This window comes from Triturus cristatus, chromosome 3_2, assembly GCF_964204655.1.
Source record: "Triturus cristatus chromosome 3_2, aTriCri1.1, whole genome shotgun sequence".
In the NCBI taxonomy this organism is placed as follows: Eukaryota; Metazoa; Chordata; class Amphibia; order Caudata; family Salamandridae; genus Triturus; species Triturus cristatus.
In genome coordinates this window covers 456,416,082-456,437,527 of record NC_140584.1, presented here as the reverse complement: position 1 = coordinate 456,437,527, position 21,446 = coordinate 456,416,082, and the positions used below count along the sequence as shown (strand labels likewise).

Sequence of the window (21,446 nt, the reverse complement as noted above, 5' to 3'; positions counted from 1 at the left end):
TCGATGAAGTGACCCTAGATCGACTGGCCTGGTGCGCTGGAGCCGCCGGCATTAGTGCTTCAACCCAGAATGCCCTGCAAACATGAGGGGAACTGACCATGAGGCCCCCCAGTTGCATGCTGTGGAGGTGAACACCTGCCTGCGAGACCCTGTGGATGAGAGGTTGATGGCCGCGGAAGAGGACAGGACTGGTGTCCCCCGGGGCTGCTGCTGGGAGGTGAAGCTTTGCGTCTGTGATATGCCGGGAGGTGCTGAGCTTGCAAGGAGGCCATCCCACATGCATGGACCTGCGAGTGGAACACTGTGCAGGGATTCACGCGGCGGCTGGGGACTCGGCAGGCGGCCTACCACGAAGCTAAAAAGAGTCCTGCAGAGCAGACGATCAGCCAGTCCCCTGCTATGATCCTGGAGATCTGGGCTGTGATGGTGTCGGGTCCGCGATATCGAACTGGCTGGCACACGAAACCATAGTTAACAACGAAGGTGACTAGTGGACCGCGGCCTCTGGTTGCTGGCAGGTGTTGTAGATGAGACTGCGGGGACTCCCAGGGGGAGAGCTGCTTGTGGGGGGAGTGTGAGGAGTGGAACTATTCTAGGCTGCTGAACTCTCCGACACTGGGATTGGGAGGCGATTGCTGAGGGGCAAAACTCTGGGTGTGAAATCCCCTGGGAGTGTGAGGGTTGCTTCCGGGAGGTGCCAGTTGTCCCCTGGTGACCAGCAAGGAGGCGGGTGCTGGGCAGTGCCCTGATTGAAACACAGGAAGGACAGTAAGAGACCGGGATTGGCAGAACGCATGTGGGGACGGCGCTCCAGTGCTAACATGAATCTTAGGCACTGACAGCGCCTAGTTTTTGGGGGGCTGCTGTCTGTGGAGGTGTGACGCATCGCCCCTGGAGGCAGACCTGGAAAGGGCATAACTCGGCTTCCCCTGGGTGATTCCAGCACATTCCTGGACTATTGGCCCCCAGGTGAAAGGCCAGGATGGCAAAAAAAAGGGGAACCGGCCGGCGCAGGGCAACAAAATCCTAAACTACACGCTACCCCTCCCCCAGGGCCCCGGGCCACAAGACACAAATATGGCAGACCGTGGTCAGGAAGCCTTGCGGACCACAGAGTCAGCCCCCTCCTTGGTGGACATGTACCAATGATCCAAACCACCCAGGATGAAATGGTGCATAGAATTGATTCTGTGGCCATTGAGGTCAATTTGCTGTACTGTGACCCGCGTAAGGTATTGGAAATAGTGACCATAACTGAACAGAACATGGATACATTACAAACAGAGGTATGATCCCTCAGGAGAACTCTCCTGGAACTCCATAAACGAGTGGTGAAGCTCGATGACCAGGTTGAAGACTCTGAAAGAAGGTCACGTAGGAACAACCTACGGTTTGTGGGTTTTCCTGAGACGGCAGAGGGAACCTCAAACGAGTTGTTCTTAGAAGACTGGATCGTAAATGTCCTCGCTCTCAGAAGGCCCTCATAGTTTTTTAAGATTGAGAGAGCGCACAGGGCACTGGTCTCCATGCCTAAACCTGGTGCGCCGCCAGGTGCCCAGCTTTTCAACCACCGGGACAGGGACACTAGACTGCAAACCACACGTATTTAGGGAGCGTTGCTGTTTGATTCTCCACCCACATATCCATCTATCCAGACTACACACCAATGCAAAACGTTCCTTGAGGTCAAACGATCTCTACGGGATCCTAACCTAAAGTACAGCCTCCTCTTCCCTGCTAAGTTACGATTTGAATGTAACGGAAAAGCTGTGTTCTTTTTTTGGCGGCGGAGGTGAGCAACTTGCAAGATACCCTTGAACTGCCGGGAGCCTGTCTGGTGCCCTTGACGGAGTCATCCCTATCGTCGGAGTCAGGCAGGTTGGTGAACCACTGGAAATCCCGCAACAAAGATGGGAGCCCGGGGCAGATCCGGTTCTGCCCTGATGGGACGCTGCAAGTCTCGGAGACGGTGCCACACTCGGATGGGGCAACCTAAGATTTGGTGATAGATCCAAGCTTGACTGATAATGCTAACAGTTAAAGCAGCGGCACGTGAACATGCCTGGGTGGCTCAGATAAGTGGAATGTGGGGTCTTGATGCTAGTGGGAGGATGGGCTGGAATGTAATGGGAGGGGAATATTGCATGATGTGCTGTATAGGGGTTTATTCCTCTACATGTAGTGAGCTGCTGTCAATAGGCGTCTCTCCCCGAGGTTGATACCCATGTGGGGAGCTGGAGGTCTCGGCCTCACACCCCACTAGTTACCCAACCACTAGCATAGTACCAACATTTGGGAATTGTTACACCACCCACCTATGGACAGACCAGAAACAAAACACGAACTAAGGACGATGATGATGTGGATTTCTGTCATCTTTTGTTTGGGGTTTGGACAAAGAGTCCTTGTTCTCTACAATTGTGGGGTGGAAGGATTGGTGGTACTGCCCAAGGGGAGGGGGGAAGTGGGGTTTGACCATGATGTACTTGTTTTGATATGGTTGGGACTGACTTCGTGTCTGATTATCATGTTTGCACTGCTGGAGGGATCCCACTGGTTGATGGGAATGCGAAAGGTGGAGTGGGTGATTTGGAGAGAGATGCAAATGCTTTACAACTAATAGATTCCTCTGTAACAAAGCTGATAACATGGAATGTCCATGATATGGCATCATTTGATAAACACAGGCTGGTATTTGCTTATCTGAAACACTATGGAGTGGCGAAGGCATGCCTGTGGGAGACACGTGTGGGGGGAGTCACTGCCATGTATACGGCAGAGATAGAGAGGGCAGCTTTATGCTACCTTTTACTCGGGTTTTGTGCAAGGGGCCCTCATATGGGTGGCGCCGGGTGTTGTGGATCCCGAGGGGAGGTACGTTATTTTACACTGTAAATTGGAGGGAAATTAAATATGTATCCTTAATATGTACACCCCTAATATTGACTGCCCTTCCTTCTTTCGGCTGTTGTGGCGGCGGCAGCCCCCTACCTGGGTACAGCAGTAATTATGGCGGGTGAAGTTAACTGCATCCTGGATGGGACATTGGACCGTGAACCCCCGAGCGCATACCAAACCCCAAATCACTGTGACTTTAAGGGACCTCTTGCATGGCATGCAGTAGTGCGATGTATGGATGGCTCACTACCCTAAAAAGAGATTGTTTTCATGTCATACCCCGACGACCGGTACTTAGAACCCGCTGGACTCTGTTTCGTTTCATTCGAGCTTTCTCCTGAGGTGGAAGGGATAACTTATTTACCTAGGTACCGCTCAGACCACTCATCTTTCTTGCTCAGTTTGGGGGAGCCCAGTAACGCCCAGCTATACCCGTATAGCACCTTAGGGCAGAGGCGTTGTCGGATCCTCCCCTTTGCAGCCGCGGTCTTGGATACCTTGTCTGGTTACTTCGGGAAGAATTGAGGGGTCCGCTTCAAGCTGGGCACTGTAATGGGAGGCCATGAAGGTTATCCTTTGAGGGGTCTGTATAAAAACAACTTATAGGGTAAGACAGCAGTTGGAACAAGATATATACGAACACAGGAATGGAAGTTGGGCAAGTTAGCGGCGGAACTTCCCACGGCTCCACATGTGATGGGGGAGTGGTGCGCTGCCCAAGAGGCTTTTCTGGAGAATTGGCGCAGACTAGAAAGGTTTCCATATATACAAAGCTTGCATGTGGAGGGAGACATAACTGGGGCTTTACTTGCCTGACCTGTAAAACGGTAGGCACCTGTGACGCCAATACTACAGATTCAGTGTGGCAATGGGGAAATAGTATGTACGCAGCAGGCTATCCTTGAAGTCGAAGAGCATCTAGCCAATGTGTATAATAAACAAATATTCTGGCGGCTCGGCTCCTCCCGCATATGCCTCACCTTATACACACAGACCAGGCCAGGTTCATCCCGAGGCGCAGCACCACTCATAATCTGCGGCACCTGGCGCATGTCTGGCATGTTCCATGAAAGATGATTATGCCCTGGCACTGCTCGACATAGAGCAGGCCTTTGGCTCTGTGGAATGTTTGTATGTCTGGTTGGTCTTGCGATGGCTCGGAGTGGGCCCGGTTTTTCTCAAATGGGTCCAATTGCTCTATACTGCCCTGTTTCCCCAATATGGCCTAGAGGTATAGTATCTAAACCATTTACACAAGGCCAGGGCACCCCTTAAGGGCTACCCTTTATCAATGCTTTTTCGCGGCAGCTGTGTAGCCTCTAGCAGCCGCTTTGAGGGGACAGATGGATATCTAGGGAATAACTCTCGGGGACACGAAACATGTGCTCTCCCTATACGCCAATAATACTCTGGTGTACATTAACATACTGCAGAGGTTTGGGAATGTCTCAGGTCTCCATATAAACCCAGGGAAATCCAAACTGATCCCATTGGGGAGATTGGCAATGGGGCCAAGGGACGCAATGCCTCTGGTGAGGCTTCCTTGGGTGGCGGAGGGGACTAAGTACCTGGGGATCCGACTGGCGACTACGGTGACCTCTTATCTAGATCTTAATGTGGAGAGAGTAGTGGAGGGTATATGTGACCCCATAAGATTTTGGACAGTCTTACCTCTGTTCCTTATAGGTCGAATAGCAATTGCAAAAATGATTATTCTGTCCTGATGCCTATACGCACTACAACACTTACTATATAGAGTCCCCAGACATTATTTCCGAACACTAGATGCTCTGTAGCTGGTGGATCTCCTGTGGGGCTCCAAGCGCAAATGAGGCCGCCTAACAATGCTACAGAGGACATGAGGTACCCTGCCTGGAGCTCTAGTACATGGTCTCCCATCTCCAACATGCGGTCCACTGTTTGGATGATGACAACAACTGGGAAAAGCAGTTCCTGGCAGGCATGCACAGTGATCACTCCTTACGAGAACTCCTGATGCTTGGCTCTGGAGTTCCCACTTCCTTTCCCTACATTATACAGCATGTGGCTGCTGTTTAGGACTCCGCGGTCCGGAGAATGGTGCGATGCGCGCCCTAAGCCACAAACATGCCATTGTAGGTGGAGAAGCCCTTCCTGCGCATAGCGGACTTTGTGTCGGTGCGAGATGGAAAGAGGGTGAGTGCCAACTGATGGGCGACCTCTACGAAAATGTTCGCTTTATAACGTGGGGGAGGCAGAGGCCTCCTTCGCTTTGAAGCAGAGCAGTTTGTGCAATACGAAAAGATCTCGAAGGTGGCTCAGGGGATCTGGCCCTCCTTCCCTGAGGAACCCCCCTGCACCCATGTACTGAAAGTAATACTCTATATGGCACATAGACGATGATTAGTGTACCGGGCACTCCGAGATGACGTTCCGGGTTGGACTCTTCCTCTGCAAGTGAAGTGCTTTTTTATAGTTGGGAAACCTCTAACAGAGAGAGAGTGGATGAGAGTTTCTGAGAGAGTCCGGGGTGTAAGCTCCTGTGCGCGATTTAAACTAGTTCAGTACAATTTTGTACATCAGACATACCTTACCCCGTGGATGCGCAGTAGCATCTACCCAGACCGTTTGCATGCATGCCCCCGGTGTGGAACAACGGAGGCTGAATTTCTGCATGTATGATGGGCCTGTCCAGTCCTGACACCCTACTGGGAGAGTATACTTGCACATTTGAAGGGTGCTACGGGTTGGGTGGTCACCACCCAGAGAGGTTTGAACAGTGTTGCTGGGGCAGCTTCCTGCTCCCAAAAACAAGAAGCTGAGAAGACAATTTGTCCTTTTGGGGCTGGTATTAGCAAAAAGATGCGTTGCGATAATGTGGATGCATCCCACACCCCCATTAGCTGAAGCATGGTGGAAAGACATGTATGAGTGGGCGCCTTCGGAAGCAGTCCGATTGAAACATGTCCGAGAGGATGAAAAAATGAAAGACAATCTCAAGGCATGGGCATCTATGCTGGCGGATCTTCGAGACCTGCAGGCCCTGAGTGAGCCTGAGGATACGAATGCATAGGTGGTGAGAACACCCCGATGTACTAATTAACGGATGGTTGCTGGTGGACAATAGAGACACCCTAGGATATCTAGGATACACATAAACCATACATTTTGTGAAAGCGTGAGAGATCTTAAGACAGAGCCAGGGAGGGGGGAGGGACGGGGGTGGAGTTAAATGGTTTTATGTTGGCGCGGGAGTCTCTGGATAGAGCTAAGGGAAATAAATTCCTTACAGAATGTATAATGTGACTACAGTGGATCCTAGCTGCTGTTTAATGGGGTGGGAGAAGGGGAGGATAAATATATCTCTGGTACCTTATTTAATTAAAACTGCTTGTCTGTAATTCTTAAAAGCCAATAAAGTTTGTTAAAAAAAACAAGAACATTTTATCTAGCCACACATCCATTGTAATGGTTTACAAAGGAATGTTGCTTGAAACCTGCTGCACTGTGCCACATTGCAACGTTATACTGCTCAATATCTTGGAAGATTCAAGAATTCTGAAAACGAAACACATTTACAACAAAATTTATTTGGAAAGACGAGAACTGCTGTTATGCAGCATGATATATTCAAGAGTTTGACAAGTTGAATTACTGCAGAAAACAGGTGGGAATAAAGAGTGCTGCAAGTGCAAAAACAACCAATTAAAATCAGCAGAAATGAGGGCAATATACAACAAAACTAAAAGAAAAAAGCCTTAGCATTGGCAAAGAAAGTATGTCTCTGGTTTACATAGCAGAGGTAATCCTGAAGAGGAAAAGAGAGACAGAGAAAGGAGACCAGTGGCGGCAGCCACAATGAAGAGGTGGTGAGGCGGGTGGATGGGGCACGGGGAGCGCGGGAGGAGGAGCGTGAGGGGGGTTTATGAATTAAAAATAAACACTTACCTGGAGCTGCCGCCCTCTTCCCGCGTCACACCTCGTCCTTCCTGGTCCCATCAAACACTGGATCAGCATCACATCTAATGTAATGTAATGTGTAATCCCCGCGCTGCTCTCATATTATGAGAGCAGCCCAGGGATTGGCCTGAGCTGAGCTGGAGAAACCTAAGTGCGCATGTGTGTTTTGGTCAGCCTGAGCCGGCCGGCCAAACACATATGCGCACTTATGGAGTGCACATAGCACTCCTCCTCCCCATGCAACGCCCCACCCTGCATAAGCTGGTTCAGGGCCGGCAAATGAAAAATTAAACGATGCTAGAACATAGTTTTATATTTCATTTACTGGCTTTGAGCCAGGCAGTGGGGCGATGGACATGACGGAGGAGCCGCCGCTGAAGGAGACACCTGAATGCACATGGTGTGGCCAAAAACAAACAAATAGTCCAATAATGTCGTTAAGGAAACAAATCATCCAATCAGAACACTCTAAATTCTCCTAGGCTGGAAAAAGAAGAGTTGGATGGAAAGTCAATGAATCAAGAGAAGACAACTGAGATAGACAACAAAGCCATCCAGATATGAGCAAGAGATCCACTTTAGCAGACATATTGTTTGCAGTATTAACATATACCAAACGTCTTTCGTCTTGTAGGTTTTAGATCTCAGCTACAAACAGAAAGTGGAAATAGGAGGAAAGGAGAGTATATAGGTGTGAGGTAAACCTATGCTTCCACTAGTTCATTAGAAATAAATTGAGAAGTGATGAAGGTTTGTGCTTTCGAAATATGTGAAAAAATTGACAGTCACCTAAAACAGGCTGATTGAATGGTGTCATTGCTAGGATTTTACAGGATCATCAATCCTTCTTTTCATGTTTCTGTTGGAAATGGTGAGCCATATATCGTTTTTTGGAACTAATGGGTTTTGATTGATGCCTTGAAACTAATGGAAGATACTTGATTTTTAGTAAACATCCTTTCTTAAACAAAATATTCAGGTAGGTCATGCTGTGGTAACTACTATAAATATGTTGAATGTTATTCTTAACTAGCATTCATAGTACAGTAATGATTTTGAGATATCTCACAACAATTATTTTAATGTATTGTATAACCTTGGACAAAGAGCACAACAGAGTACATGGAATACGTTTTTTCTGATTGCCTGCTACATGTTTTTCTTTTGTGATCATATTTTCTTTTTTTCTTAACAGGCTTTCCAATAGTAAAAAACATTATAGTGAATCCAAGCGAAGTAATGTATGGGAAGCCTCTCACCCTCAGCTGCCAGGTCATGGGCTGTGATCCCAAGGACCTCACTGTCACTTGGTTTCAGAAAGATGAACAAATTCTGAATGGATTAAGTTCAAGGCAACCACCACTTATGATCGAGGATCGTACCATCAGATACTTCGATCTTAAGCTGATTCCCACAGCTTTACACTACAACAAAGAATTTGTATGCAAGGTGAAACACAAGAACCTACAGCAGTCTATTAACAAACAGATGTATCTGCCTCTTAAACGTACGTATTAAAAAAACAGTGGTTCATGCATGATTCCTCAACGCTAATTAGTGAACATTGAATAAATAGCCATTATGCATTAAATCATATAATGTACTTTATATTTGATTGATGTTTCCAACAATCTAGGTCAATGTGTCCTTTTCTTGTGTTGCCGTGTGAAAGGATTAGGTCTTTGATGTGAAGCGGTCATTTTTGCTATAGGAATAAGAACTCTTTAATGGGTAAAGAGATTAAATAGATTTGTGCTGGGATATAAAGCTACAGTTAGGGTCCAGCCAACATCTACACAGGATTGTTATTGAAAACTCCAGTGTTCCGGATACACTGCCACACGTCTACCAAATTTACTATTAGGACACTGGACATTGGTCTGATGGGAAAAGCCATTAGGGGTTATGGGAAACACCATTAGTGGCTATGAATTTTCTGTCACTTATGCAAAAACATATTATCATTTTAGGATAAATTAGGAAGGAACTACTGTACGACAAGTGATCTGCAATTCTTCAGGGAAACCCAATAACGTCTTTCTGTTGTCTTTGACTGGCCTCTAGAACTTTTAATCACCAACAGAACACCACTGGTTATTGACTTAAGTAACCTTCATTAGGTTTCTGTACTTCCTGGTGCCTTTTAGTGGGCTGTAAACCAAACGTTTAGGATCAACCTTCTCATCAAGCCCTTGCTACAGAAGAACAGATTCTTGTGCACCCAAATCACACCTAAAATCATGTGACAATTGTCCTGGTTCCAATTTTCACATGCTTTCTGAATACTTTCCGTATTTGCGCACAGCAGAATGTTTTCAGAGCTATCAATCTAAACTTTAGCACGAATTTGGGTGCAGAAATACACTGGCACAATCATCATTAAATGTGGCTATCTTCCAAGATAGGTAGAAATTAGGCATAATGGACACAAATGAAGTTCACGTTTATTTGTTTTTAATGAGCTTCTAACTCATGGTAAAATGGAGTGAGTACAATAACCCCTGGGGCAAGTGAGCACAACTGCTCAAGATTGCCACTCTCCAAGAAGCTTGGATAAACTCAGTTTATCCAAGTAACTAAATAAATAAATCAAATCAGACAATATGATATAGAACAACTCTATGAAGCATGCACCTTAGTGGTCTTTTAAGTGCTTTTCCAGATCTTGGCAATCCCTTTCTAAAGACTCCTGCAAGTAGGACGAACACTGACACAACTTTAAGAGATTGGGAGAGCTTCAATGGACCAATTCATTTCCACACTGTGGCAGCATTAAAGGGAGTTTCACGGACACTAGCACCTCAAGGCCAAACTCTCAACTTTCTGCCTCTCTTGAATGGGGCTGACCCTGCCTTGCCAGATGTGACACCTATAAAAATAATGGACACGACGACCCCTTGTGCTCGTCATTTGTCAGGGCAATTTAGCTTGTTCTGGACATTGGCCTCTTTGCTCATCCTGCTGTCCAGAGGCAAGATACTTAGCCCTCCTCGCACTGCCCATTAGGATACTCACTCATCCCCAAAATATGAGTGCAGTGGTCGGTGAAACATTCAGAAGCATTTCAAAAACATTATCCTTTAACAGTTTACCCCTTAATCCCAATTAGCCCAGATTACAGGGAAAACGAAAGCACCCATATTGGTCCCAACAATGGAGCTACTCCTCACTCATTCTGATTTGCTGACCGCCTGTGGGGGAGCCGTAGCACCACTGCCTCATACTTTTACTTGTCTATTCCAGCTGCCGTTTATAAATTCTGTACCAAATCAAGTATTTCCTCAAAGTGACTCAACATGTCACTCCCGTGAGGGTAGATTCTCTGGTCTCTCAGGAAAGCACAAATTTACAGCAAATTCATGCAATGTAGCATCCAGGTATGCTGCACTGCATTGCACGAAGTGGGAAACACAACACCAATAGCAGGGTAATAAGTAGATTTGCATAAACAGACTGGTGTGGTGCAAGCAGCCTGCAATGGCACAGAAGAGATCTGCTGCCCGGCATACAATTTGTACAGAGATCATACCCTTTCAATACAAATTCCTTTCCATAGACAAACTCAGAAATTCAGATGCATTGGATAAGTACTGTGTACTAAAGCCTAGAGGAAGTATGAGCAGAGACCGATCAATCTACCTTAGTATTTCAGGATTTGTATCAATGGGGCGGATTAGCACAAACGCCAATAGGGTTTTGATAAAAACAATAGCAATTGTTTTTTGCTGGGAAGGTCCCATTTTACAGCTCTAAATCCAAACATCTTTTGTGCTGGAAAGTAAATACCTGCGGTACTTAATGGGAACCAAAGTCATGCAAACATGGGTGCAAAGCTGTAAATCTGGCGAGGAGCATAATCATTACCTGCTGAAACATTCGTCCAAAAAGGGATCTTTCCCATTTAATTTAATTCACTCAGTTTGCACCACCATTTTAATGCTTTTACCCGAAAGGCTACACACTTTTTTCCACAAACACTTCTAATCCTGTATGGATAATTATCCTCTCTCCCTATCAAAAGCATCTGCTTCTTACCCATTACATTCAACAAGCAGGATTCTCCAAGGTGAACTTACACTTCTGTCTAAATTTAGGATTGTTAAAGGTAGCTGGTTTTTTATGTAGTGTACCAAAAGGAGGTACACTGTAGGAAGCTCTGAAGACCCTTATTGGCTTCCAGGGCTTAAAGTAATAATCCCAAATGCTCTCTTTAGTTGTAGTGTGGGCGAGCAGTTTAGGCTGATCGGAGGGTAGTGTTAAGCATTTGCTGTACACACAAATTCAATAAATGAGACATACACAAAAGAAGAGACTCAAGACCAATTTTAGAAAAATAGCACACATTTTTATATATATTTCAACACCAAGGACTTCATAATTAGGTAAATACTAGTCGAACTATCAATTATTACAGGTAAGTAAAAGATCACACAAAATGTGTTTTTACGCTGCAATGCTTTCCTATAGAGAAATAAACATATACGACATACAGGTACTTGCAATCGTATTTAAGGGGTCCCCTTTAGGACTTAAGGTGCTAGAGGGCCATGGTCCAAAGTGCCACCAGCACTTTGGGTTTACCTGCCCTGGAGTGTCCAAGTGCAGAGAAGCCGAACGGGTTGGTAGCCCTGCGAGCTACACCATTGGCAAAGAAGGGGGGATTCCTAGAAACAGGTTTCAAAGTGGGACTTTGAGACAAGTCCGAGAGCTCCCAACAGGGGGCTCAGGTCATGATGGTCTTGGGAACAAGGAAGCACAGTCAGTGTTCAAGGATCTGGGACGAAGGGAGCTTCGGTGCAGTGAGAGTTGTTCGGCTGGTTCCATGCATTGAAGGCGCTCACAGCTCTTGGTCAGACCTGTAGAGGGGGAAGAAAACAGACAGCAGCGCCCCTCTCAGGGTCAGCCTCATAGGTTTTGTTGTCCCTTGGTGGGCTGGTTTGTCTTTTGTGGTGGTGGTGTCTGGACTAGATACACAACAAGCCTTTGTTGAGGCAAATCAAATGCTCCGGGGCTCCAGGTATTGGTGCTTTGCAGCTACTGGAGGTCCTGTCATCTCCCAATACTGTGGAGAGATGGATCTGACTGCAGAACGGTGTACTGGACAGATGCTGTAGGTGCCTGCAGGCTTCACGGAAGTGGCTCCCCCACTTCAAAGGAGATGCTAACTGGTTGTCGAAGTGCTGGGCTGTGCTTCCAGTCTTGGAGCAGATGCACAGCTTCTGAACGAGTCGGGTCTTTTCAGTTGTTGAGGTTCCAGCAGTTAGGCTGGGCTTCACTCGAAATTTGTGGTCAGTCCTCAGTTCTTGCGGTCATGGCTCTTCTTTTGACCTCTTCAGTTCCCAGGTAGTCATATCTAAGGTCCTGGTGGCAGGCGGCCACCTAAATACTCGATTGTGGGGCATTACGGGAAGTGTAAGGTAGTAGCCAATGGGCTACCTATCCCTAGGGTGACTACAGACCCTATATGACTACTTCCTACAGGGAGTGGGCATATCCCTGACCCAGAGTTCCTACTTTCACCAAACAAAAGATGGTGAAACCCTTCTTTGAAGGTCTACTTCATGCTGCCCACCTTAGGGATGTGCTCAGCCTGTATGTGTGACAAGCCTCTTGACTAGCTAATATTCCCGCCTGCTCTGGTACCAAATGGGTCCCATGGCAGGGGGTGGCATCTCCCAGGTCTGGGGGAAGCAGAGGTCGCATATCAAAGGGGGCAGGGGCGTTGAAGCACCCGGTCTTCATATGCTAAATCACTAGCCATCTTGCTTTGTTCCTGTCATTTGAGAGCCCAGGCTCTCACCTCCAGTAGGTCAGAAATACATCTTGGGTAGCAAGCTGGTTGACACCAGTCAGCCAGCACAATAGAGGACTGGTATGTTTTCAGGGGGCACCTCTTATGTGCCCTCTGAGTGCATGTCATACTAAATCCAACGCTGGTATCAGTGTGGATTTATTGAGACATTATTTTCAGTGAAGTTATTAAGTAGGTGGGGAACTTGTGATTACCAGTGCCCAGTACATATACTTTAGATGGCGTCCCTGCTTACTTGCAATATCTAGTAATAGAGATAGACATCACAGGGTCATATCTAATCAGTCGGATATGTCACAATCAAAAAATGGTGGGAGGTAGGGTTTAAGGTTAGGTTCACTCTCCTTACTGAATGCAGTTCCACAACATCCAGAATTAGAAACCTAACCATAGGAAGAACAGGGATTCCACTGCACACGTGTGAAATGCCCTCTTTCCAGAAAGAACAATTCTATTCTAGAGTCCCCTCACCCACCAGGTTTACCCCTAGGAGGCATGCTTCATCATTGATGTCCTCTCAATCCGCTGCGGATTGAGGCATGCTGCACCTTGCGAAGAATGTAGGAGCACTTTGTTTTTGGAAAATATATGTGGTGCAGTGAGGTTGAATGCGAAAAAAATAGGTTAAAATACCTAGCTAGTGAGCTAATATTTTATTCCTGCCCCTAGTCGATATGTTTTAAAATCAGGGGTAAATACTAGGGAAAGACCTAACTGTAATGAGTATGGTGTCCGTAGCACTGGGCCGACATGTTTAGAGCTTTCCCCTAAAGCTCTTCTTCAGGACCACACGAGGGCCAGCCCCGTGAGTACCACTCCTAAAGTATCCTGTGAATAGGAAACTGTGGGGTGCACACATAATGTGTGTTCACCAGATATTTAATACATAAGGTTGTACACTGACACTCTGTATCTGTAGGAAATAAAGCATAAGAAAAATCTAAAAAGCCCGCCTACCAGCCAAGCTGCCAGGTCCTTAATATATGCGGCGTCGTATCTCGATCAATGTACTCCTCTATAGTTGGTGTACTTAACAGCAATTTTTTGCGATCATCTGTGGTGGAAAAAATCGATCACACACAATGTCTTTTTGAAGAAAAGTGGTTATGTACAAATTACAGTTTAAAAGCACTCCTGAAAAAGACACCACATGACATACAACATACAACAAGATATTAATATTACATATCAATGACACATACTTTTGTTTAGGCAGTAATATGCCTCATGATCTGCAGGGGTAGAGGGGCTTGAAGTCACACTCTAAAATGGTAATGGGGACATCGAGATGGTCATTAGAGTTTCCTAAAGGTAAATGAGATAGGAACCGGGGAGAGAATTCCCGGTGCCTTAGCTTATCCTGTTAGGAAAATAGAAACCTTATTATCCTTGGAAAAATGAGAAATAAGGTCAAAAGGGTCTGGCTGGATTTACTTTGTCAAAGCACTCTTCTCGGAAAATGACCTGATGGTACCCCTGGAGACCGCGTCTGTCTCCCGGTGGCCATTAAATAGACCCGGATCGGCTTAGTCACGCTTACCTCAAAAACTAGACTGTGTCTCTTACAAAATAGCCGCTGTGACAGGCAATGGAGCGGGGCCATCTTGGGCGAATGAAATAGACCCAGATCTGCCTAGTCATGCTTACTTCAAAGACTAGACCATGTCTTTCACAAGATGGCCTTGACTGTAGCTCGGTCCTATAACTCACGTTTGGGCCTTTAACAATTTTTGTTACACTCAAGTCTGTATGGTTTGAAATAAACCTTCTAGACTGCTACCATGTACAACCACCACCTAAAGTACAAGAGTAAAACGCCTGCTAATCAATGCCCTAGGTGTGAACTGTAACTTAGTTCTTATATTTTTGCAAACAGGGGTAAACTGCACCTCTATTAAATTTAGCCCATACTTCCTTAAGATTTGAAGTGATCGCCTGCTATTTTTAAATAATTGTGTATTATTTGTTGTTCAGTGTCCCACACGGATTTAAGGTTACCGCCTTGAAGACTTCAACCTGTTTCTGTTCCTTATACAATGAGTTATAAACATGCTGGTACAGCACTTATAGCCTACAGAGGAGTGAAACTCCACTAGATGCTATCCTGCATACAGAACCATGGAATTAAATGGACACTGGGATACCACATAGAGTGCATAAACCTCTTTTTGGGCCACATGGCCTGTTACTCATTGTTCATTTGTACAAAAGGATTTTAAAAACTGCTTTGTGTACATATGTGTTGGACACTTATAATTCCTGTTTTTAGTCCTACTTATGTTTTGTTTGAGTAACTGAGGCATGTCCTTTTGAATGTTTTATTTTGTCAAAATGTGTTGCTCCAAAAACGATTATCAATAATAAGATGTAAATGTAGTCATTCTTACACATTGACTAATGGTTTTGTGTATGCTTTCTGATAATTAATTGGATTTTTTTAAACATACGTTCAATGATCCCTTCCGCATGAGCCTGAACAAGATCATACGTACTATAGTATTAAAAAAAGAAAATCAAAGCGAGATCAGCCTAAGCTAGTGCATCCAAAAAAACTAACTTTACAATTCTTCTTGACTTAGGATGTTTAATGAAAGTGGAGATTTGAGAGAGAACTATCCTTTGATAATGAAAAGTGAGTCTTATTACTGAACAGATATTCTATACTTCATGAAGACATACTTAAAGACACCAGGCCTTAGTCCTGCTTCCCTCGAACTGATGTAATTCACCACAAACCAACTCAAATGTTTGCTTCCATGATATGCAAAAACCACATGGTTATAATCTACCCTTTCCTGCCATTTCAGTGACATTGTCACCATCGTGTGAAGTCACAGCTCAATGCAATATTGCAATCATCTCGAAATCACCTAGATAAATAGGCAAAACAATAACTGACCTTAAAACTAAACAAAAAACAGACTCTGCTCACTGCATAACCTCTTCTAACAATTCCTCACTTCCAACAAAGTCAGTTCTATTGATTTTATAATCCCCCAACCTCATGGATAAATAAACTCAAGTGGGCAGTTCGCCTTGCAGTACTATTCTGCACAAGCCCCTGGTCTACACAAAAAGGCCAAGCCAAACCAATGAAAATACTGAGCAGTCCCTTAAAGAGTGTCTTTACTCAATGATGATCTAAAGAACTAAAAGCAATTTTGGTGGGCAAAAAATACATGTTCAACTGGATTTTTTACTATTATAGTAATTCTTTCAATAAAAATATATTCCCTTGAAGATAAAGTCTATCACAAAGTGTTGCTAAACCCAACAGCACACCCTAAAACTCAACAGCAGTAAAAGACCAACCAGAGACCTGGAAAAAATATCAAGGCCATTAAAAATACCAGAAGCCATAAGAACCATAAAAGAGCAATGTAAAAAACATAGAGACCCAACACTACTCACCAAATCAAACTACTAAAAAACACATTCAATTAAGCTTAACCCCCTCAACACTTTTTTTCACTATTGGGATGAAAATGCTATCCTATCACCGCTAACATCATTGTCTTTTTAGAGACCATACGAATAATTCAAAAGGAGCTTAAGGAAGATTCTCAGGCATATGCATGTCCATGTGCACAACAGATAACCTCTACGAAACAGCCATTCTTTAAAATGTTAGACCTATTACAGATCATATCTTCTACTAAACATTCATCTCATAATCACAGTCCCACTAAAGTTAATGTAATACAATCATGTGCCAGTGCCAAAGCCCCACTAATTCTAAGAAGCAACAATGCATCCATAGGAGAGGAACTAGTCCAGTCCTTGCAAAAATATCACCACTACTGAAAATACCTGACCTTGACCACAAAGTCTTCAATGCCTAATGTTAGTTTAACCCCTTCGCTGCTGCGGACATTCCGCTGCAGCGCTGGGGGGGGCAGGGGGGCAGCGCGGTGGGCCTGTGCTCATGACGGAGCCGCTCCGTCATGAGCCACAGTTGAGCTGTGCTCATGACGGAACGGTTCCGTCATGACTCCGCCCATTTGCGTTGTCGCCCCGCACAGGCGGGGAAACAGCGCCGCGCAGGCGGAGCGGCCGCCAACAGGATTGTCATGACGGAACCGTTCCGTCATGAGCACACGCCAACCGTGGCTCATGACGGAACGGTTCCGTCATGAGCGGGGAAGGGGTTAAGAACTCTATTCCCTAGGGAAAACCATTGTAAACATAGTATTGTTACAAATCCCATCTCACAATTCCAACAATAAGCTTCTGAAATCCTTCCTATCTGGTTCCCCACGTAGATACGTATAAGAAGAACTCAGGACCAAACCCTCATTCCCAAACCCAGAACTAGGGTATACAATGTAAATAAACAGACAGGTTCTCTTTATATATGTCACTATTCTGCATATATGTTTCAAAAATAAGTATAGTTCAATTTATTTATTTATTTATTTATTTATGGCGATTTTTAGAGCGCGCAATTACCCGAGGGTGTCTCGGCGCTGTTGTCACAGAACTCTCTGTAGGAGAAGGGGGGGTTTAGGCTTGGAACAACCATGTTTTCAATTTTTTTCTGAAATTGAGCAAAGTCGGTGCACATTTGATGTGAAGAGGGAGAGTGTTCCACAGTCTAGCTGTGACAACGGTGAAGCGTTTGTCTCCCCAGTTAGCCTTTCTTGTACGGGGGACTGTTAGCAGATGGGCTGAGGATGAACGCAGTGTTCTTCGCTGTTCGGGCGGGTGAAAGGCTTGTTTTAGGAATAGAGGGCCATGATTGTGGATCGCTTTATAGGCTATGCACAAGGCTTTAAATTTGATGCGGCTCCTCACCGGCAGCCAATGTAGCTGTTGGATGTAAGGGGAGACAGATGCAAATTTGGGAATGGGTAGCAGGATCCTGGCTGCTACATTCTGTACAGTCTGTAGTTTGTTGAGGACCTTTTGTTGTGCATTTAGAAGCAAGGCATTACAATAGTCCGTTTTAGAAAAGACTAACGTGCTGACTAAAGTTTTGCCTGCAGAAGATGGTAAGTACGGAATGAGTTTTTTGATCTTTTTTAAGGTGTAGAAGGAGGATGAAACCACTGAATTTGCATGCTGCTGGAAGGACAATTTGTTGTCAAAGACAACCCCCAGATTTCGTACCTTGACTACTGGTTCTGGAGGTTGTCCCATTCGTTGGGGCCACCATTGTGGAGACCAGATTGGTTGTGGTCTCCCGAATGTCATCACTTCTGTTTTATCAGAATTCAGCTTAAGGCAGTTTGATGACATCCAGGAGCTTATTGCTTTCATACCAGATTGGAAGTTTGAAGCTACTGTATGGCCATCATCGAATACGGACAACACCAGTTGTGTGTCGTCTGCATATGTGGTGAGAGAAATTCCATAGGATTTGATGACCCTCGCTAAGTCAGACACATATATATTAAATAGTGTCGGGCTTAGCGAGGATCCTTGTGGTACACCGCAAGGCAGGGAGAAAGTCTGGGAGGTGAATTGTCCCAACTTCACCGTTTGTAGGCGGTTTGACAGGAATGAGGCGAGAAGCTCCTTAGCCTTGTCCCTTATTCCTATAGCCGCGACACGGTCGATCAGTATGGTATGATCGACCGTGTCGAAGGCTGCGGACAGATCTAAAAGTATGAGGATTGCAGCTCCTCCATTGTCCATAGTGGATCGTAGCTCGTCCGTGGCTTTCAGGAGAGCTGTCTCCGTGCCGTGTCCCTGACGGAACCCGAACTGAGTGTCATCCAGTAAGTTGTTGTTATGGATGTATGTTGACAATTGCTGGTTCATGATCTTTTCAAAGATTTTGGCCGGAAAAGGGAGGCAAGCAATAGGCCTGTAGCTGGCTGGAAGAGAAGGATCTAAGCTGGGTTTTTTGAGTAATGGTTTAATGATGGCTTCTTTCCATACAGAAGGGTAGGTGCCGGATGTGAACATTGCGTTGCAGATGGTAGTGAGTGACGGGGCAACGGCTTCTGCGACGAGGTTAAGGACGGCAGGAGGGCATGGATCAAGTGGTGATCCGGATTTAGTTCGGACGATCAGGGGTTGAACAATTTCTTTCGTGGTGTTTTCGAAGGCTGAAAATTGTGACGTATTATTGGCAGTGGAGTGCTCGGTATGGGATACGGAAGGATCAGGCGAAAAAGTGGAGAAGATGGCTCTGACCTTATCCTCGAAAAATGTGGCCAGTGTATCTGAAAGGGCCTGAGATCCCTCCGAGGAGGGTATCAGAGGATTGGACAGATATGTTACCACCTGAAACAGTTTTCCTGATGAGTTTTTGGCATGATTTATTTGGTTAGTGTAGTAGGCGGTTTTCTCGGATGCAATCAGTTTTTTGTAATTAGAGAGGGCGTGTTTATAGCTAATCTTGTCCGCGTTATTATAGTGTCGGCGCCATTGCCTTTCTAAATTTCTGCAATATTGGCGCTGTAGTCTAAGGGATTCCGAGAACCAGGGGGCGGATATCAGCTTTCTGTTCCTATGAGAGGTTTTTGTAGGGGCTAGTTTGTTGCAGGCTGTGTTCAGATTCTCCAGGTAGGTAGCTGAAGCAGCTACAGGGTCCTGAGTGTTTAGCGGAGGGCTATCATGTATGATCTGGGTGAGCTGGTTTAGATTAATGTTCTTCCAGTCTCTGAATTTTGTTGATCCAGAAATTGTCTGGGAGGGTAGACAAGGATTAATGGGAAATGAAAAGCATACTGCAGAATGGTCTGTCCATATTAAAGGGATGACCTTAGTGATTGTGATGTCTCTATTGGTGGTAAATAAGCCGTCTAGGGTGTGCCCTGCTAAGTGGGTTGGTGATTTGACAGTTTGCATGAGGCCTACTGTCTCCAAGTCACCGAGTAGCGTTCCTGTATCAGGGTCTTCATAGGATTCAAGGTGAAAATTGAAGTCACCTAAAACGGTGAAGTGTTGGGATCCAATAGACATCTCAATGATTTTGTCTAAGTTTGAGAGAAATTTTGATCTAGATCCTGGGGGGCGGTAGATTAGCAAACCTCTGAAAGTAGTTTTACTGGAGATGCATATGGCGAAAAGGAGAGCCTCGCACTCAGGAAGAGTTATTTCTGATGTTGTTAGTCTTAGGTGTTCTTTGTGTATAATTGCTATTCCTCCGCCTTTTCTTAAGGGTCTATCTAGCTTGCTTACACAATAGTTGTTAGGCGTGGCGTCTCTGAAGTCAGGTCCGGAGGATTCGTCTCCCCATGTCTCGGTAATAAATAGTATATCCAGATCATGGGAGTCAATGAACTCAGCGATTTCAATTTTGTGTTTAGGTAAGGAACGGACGTTTATTAGGGCTGCAGACACTGTGGGTGGGGAAATAGTGGTGTCTGTGGACAGCGTTTCCGTGCATGTGAGACATTTAAGCGGTCCAATGCAAGAGTTGTAGTTAAGGAGGGGTATGGGGTGGGCTTTCTCGGCGTATGGTTTATATCTCAGGAGTTCGGCAGAGGAGTAGGATAGCAAAGGAGAATTGGCGATGGGCCGCGGACCAGGCAGAGCAGAGGGGGTGGCCCTAGGCCCGGCCTCGGCGCGGACGAGCGCAGACGAGCTTGCCTTATGCGCGCCTTCGGCGCGCAATCGTCGCGCCCGCTGCGCTCGTCCGCTGCGCTTCCGGTTCCAATGCATGTAAATAGTGTTGAATCGGATAGGCGTAGAGGGCGTGGTGAGCGCCGCTGGGCGTGTCCTGTGACAGAGGGCGGCGTTGCTGTGGCAACCCTCTCCGCTACAGCAATAGATCTGCTGGGCGGTCAGGTGTAACCAGCGAGCGAGCGCTTCAACGTAAATGCAGGTGACAGTCAATTATTGCTTTTTAAAAACACAACGTGCTAGTGAGCTAAAATCTCCCGGCTTCCGCCTCAGGAGAGAGTCTGTAAGACAGCGCTAGTACTCAGCGCGAGTCAATTTAAGGCCTGGCTTGTGGGCGTGGTGAGCGCCGCTGGGCGTGTCCTGTGACCGAGGGCGGCGTTGCTGTGGCAACCCTCTCCGCTACAGCAATAGATCTGCTGGGCGGTCAGGTGTAACCAGCGAGCGAGCGCTTCAACGTAAATGCAGGTGACAGTCAATTATTGCTTTTTAAAAACACAACGTGCTAGTGAGCTAAAATCTCCCGGCTTCCGCCTCAGGAGAGAGTCTGTAAGACAGCGCTAGTACTCAGCGCGAGTCAATTTAAGGCCTGGCTTGTGGGCGTGGTGAGCGCCGCTGGGCGTGTCCTGTGACCGAGGGCGGCGTTGCTGTGGCAACCCTCTCCGCTACAGCAAAGGATCTGCTGGGCGGTCAGGTGTAACCAGCGAGCGAGCGCTTCAACGTAAATGCAGGTGACAGTCAATTATTGCTTTTTAAAAACACAACGTGCTAGTGAGCTAAAATCTCCCGGCTTCCGCCTCAGGAGAGAGTCTGTAAGACAGCGCTAGTACTCAGCGCGAGTCAATTTAAGGCCTGGCTTGTGGGCGTGGTGAGCGCCGCTGGGCGTGTCCTGTGACCGAGGGCGGCGTTGCTGTGGCAACCCTCTCCGCTACAGCAATAGATCTGCTGGGCGGTCAGGTGTAACCAGCGAGCGAGCGCTTCAACGTAAATGCAGGTGACAGTCAATTATTGCTTTTTAAAAACACAACGTGCTAGTGAGCTAAAATCTCCCGGCTTCCGCCTCAGGAGAGAGTCTGTAAGACCATATGCATGAAATCAAAAGGGTGCAGACGGTGCAGTGCTCAAAAATGTGATAATATGCAACTTTTACAATGATAGATATATATACAAGTGAGATGTTTACAGAGTTTGTAAATACAAAAAACAGTCCGCATTTTATTCAGTG

General features: G+C 46.0%; 1 protein-coding gene across 1 annotated transcript in view; it reads left to right on the top strand.

The window, feature by feature from the left end:
* The window catches only part of LOC146857533 (uncharacterized), an 813,297-nt gene that overhangs the window by 644,510 nt on the left and 147,341 nt on the right, over nucleotides 1–21,446 (top strand). The window contains exon 9 of the mRNA XM_085648075.1: nucleotides 8,033–8,344. Coding sequence (XP_085504201.1) covers nucleotides 8,033–8,344 — 312 coding nt within the window. The remainder of the gene's footprint in view (nucleotides 1–8,032; nucleotides 8,345–21,446) is intronic.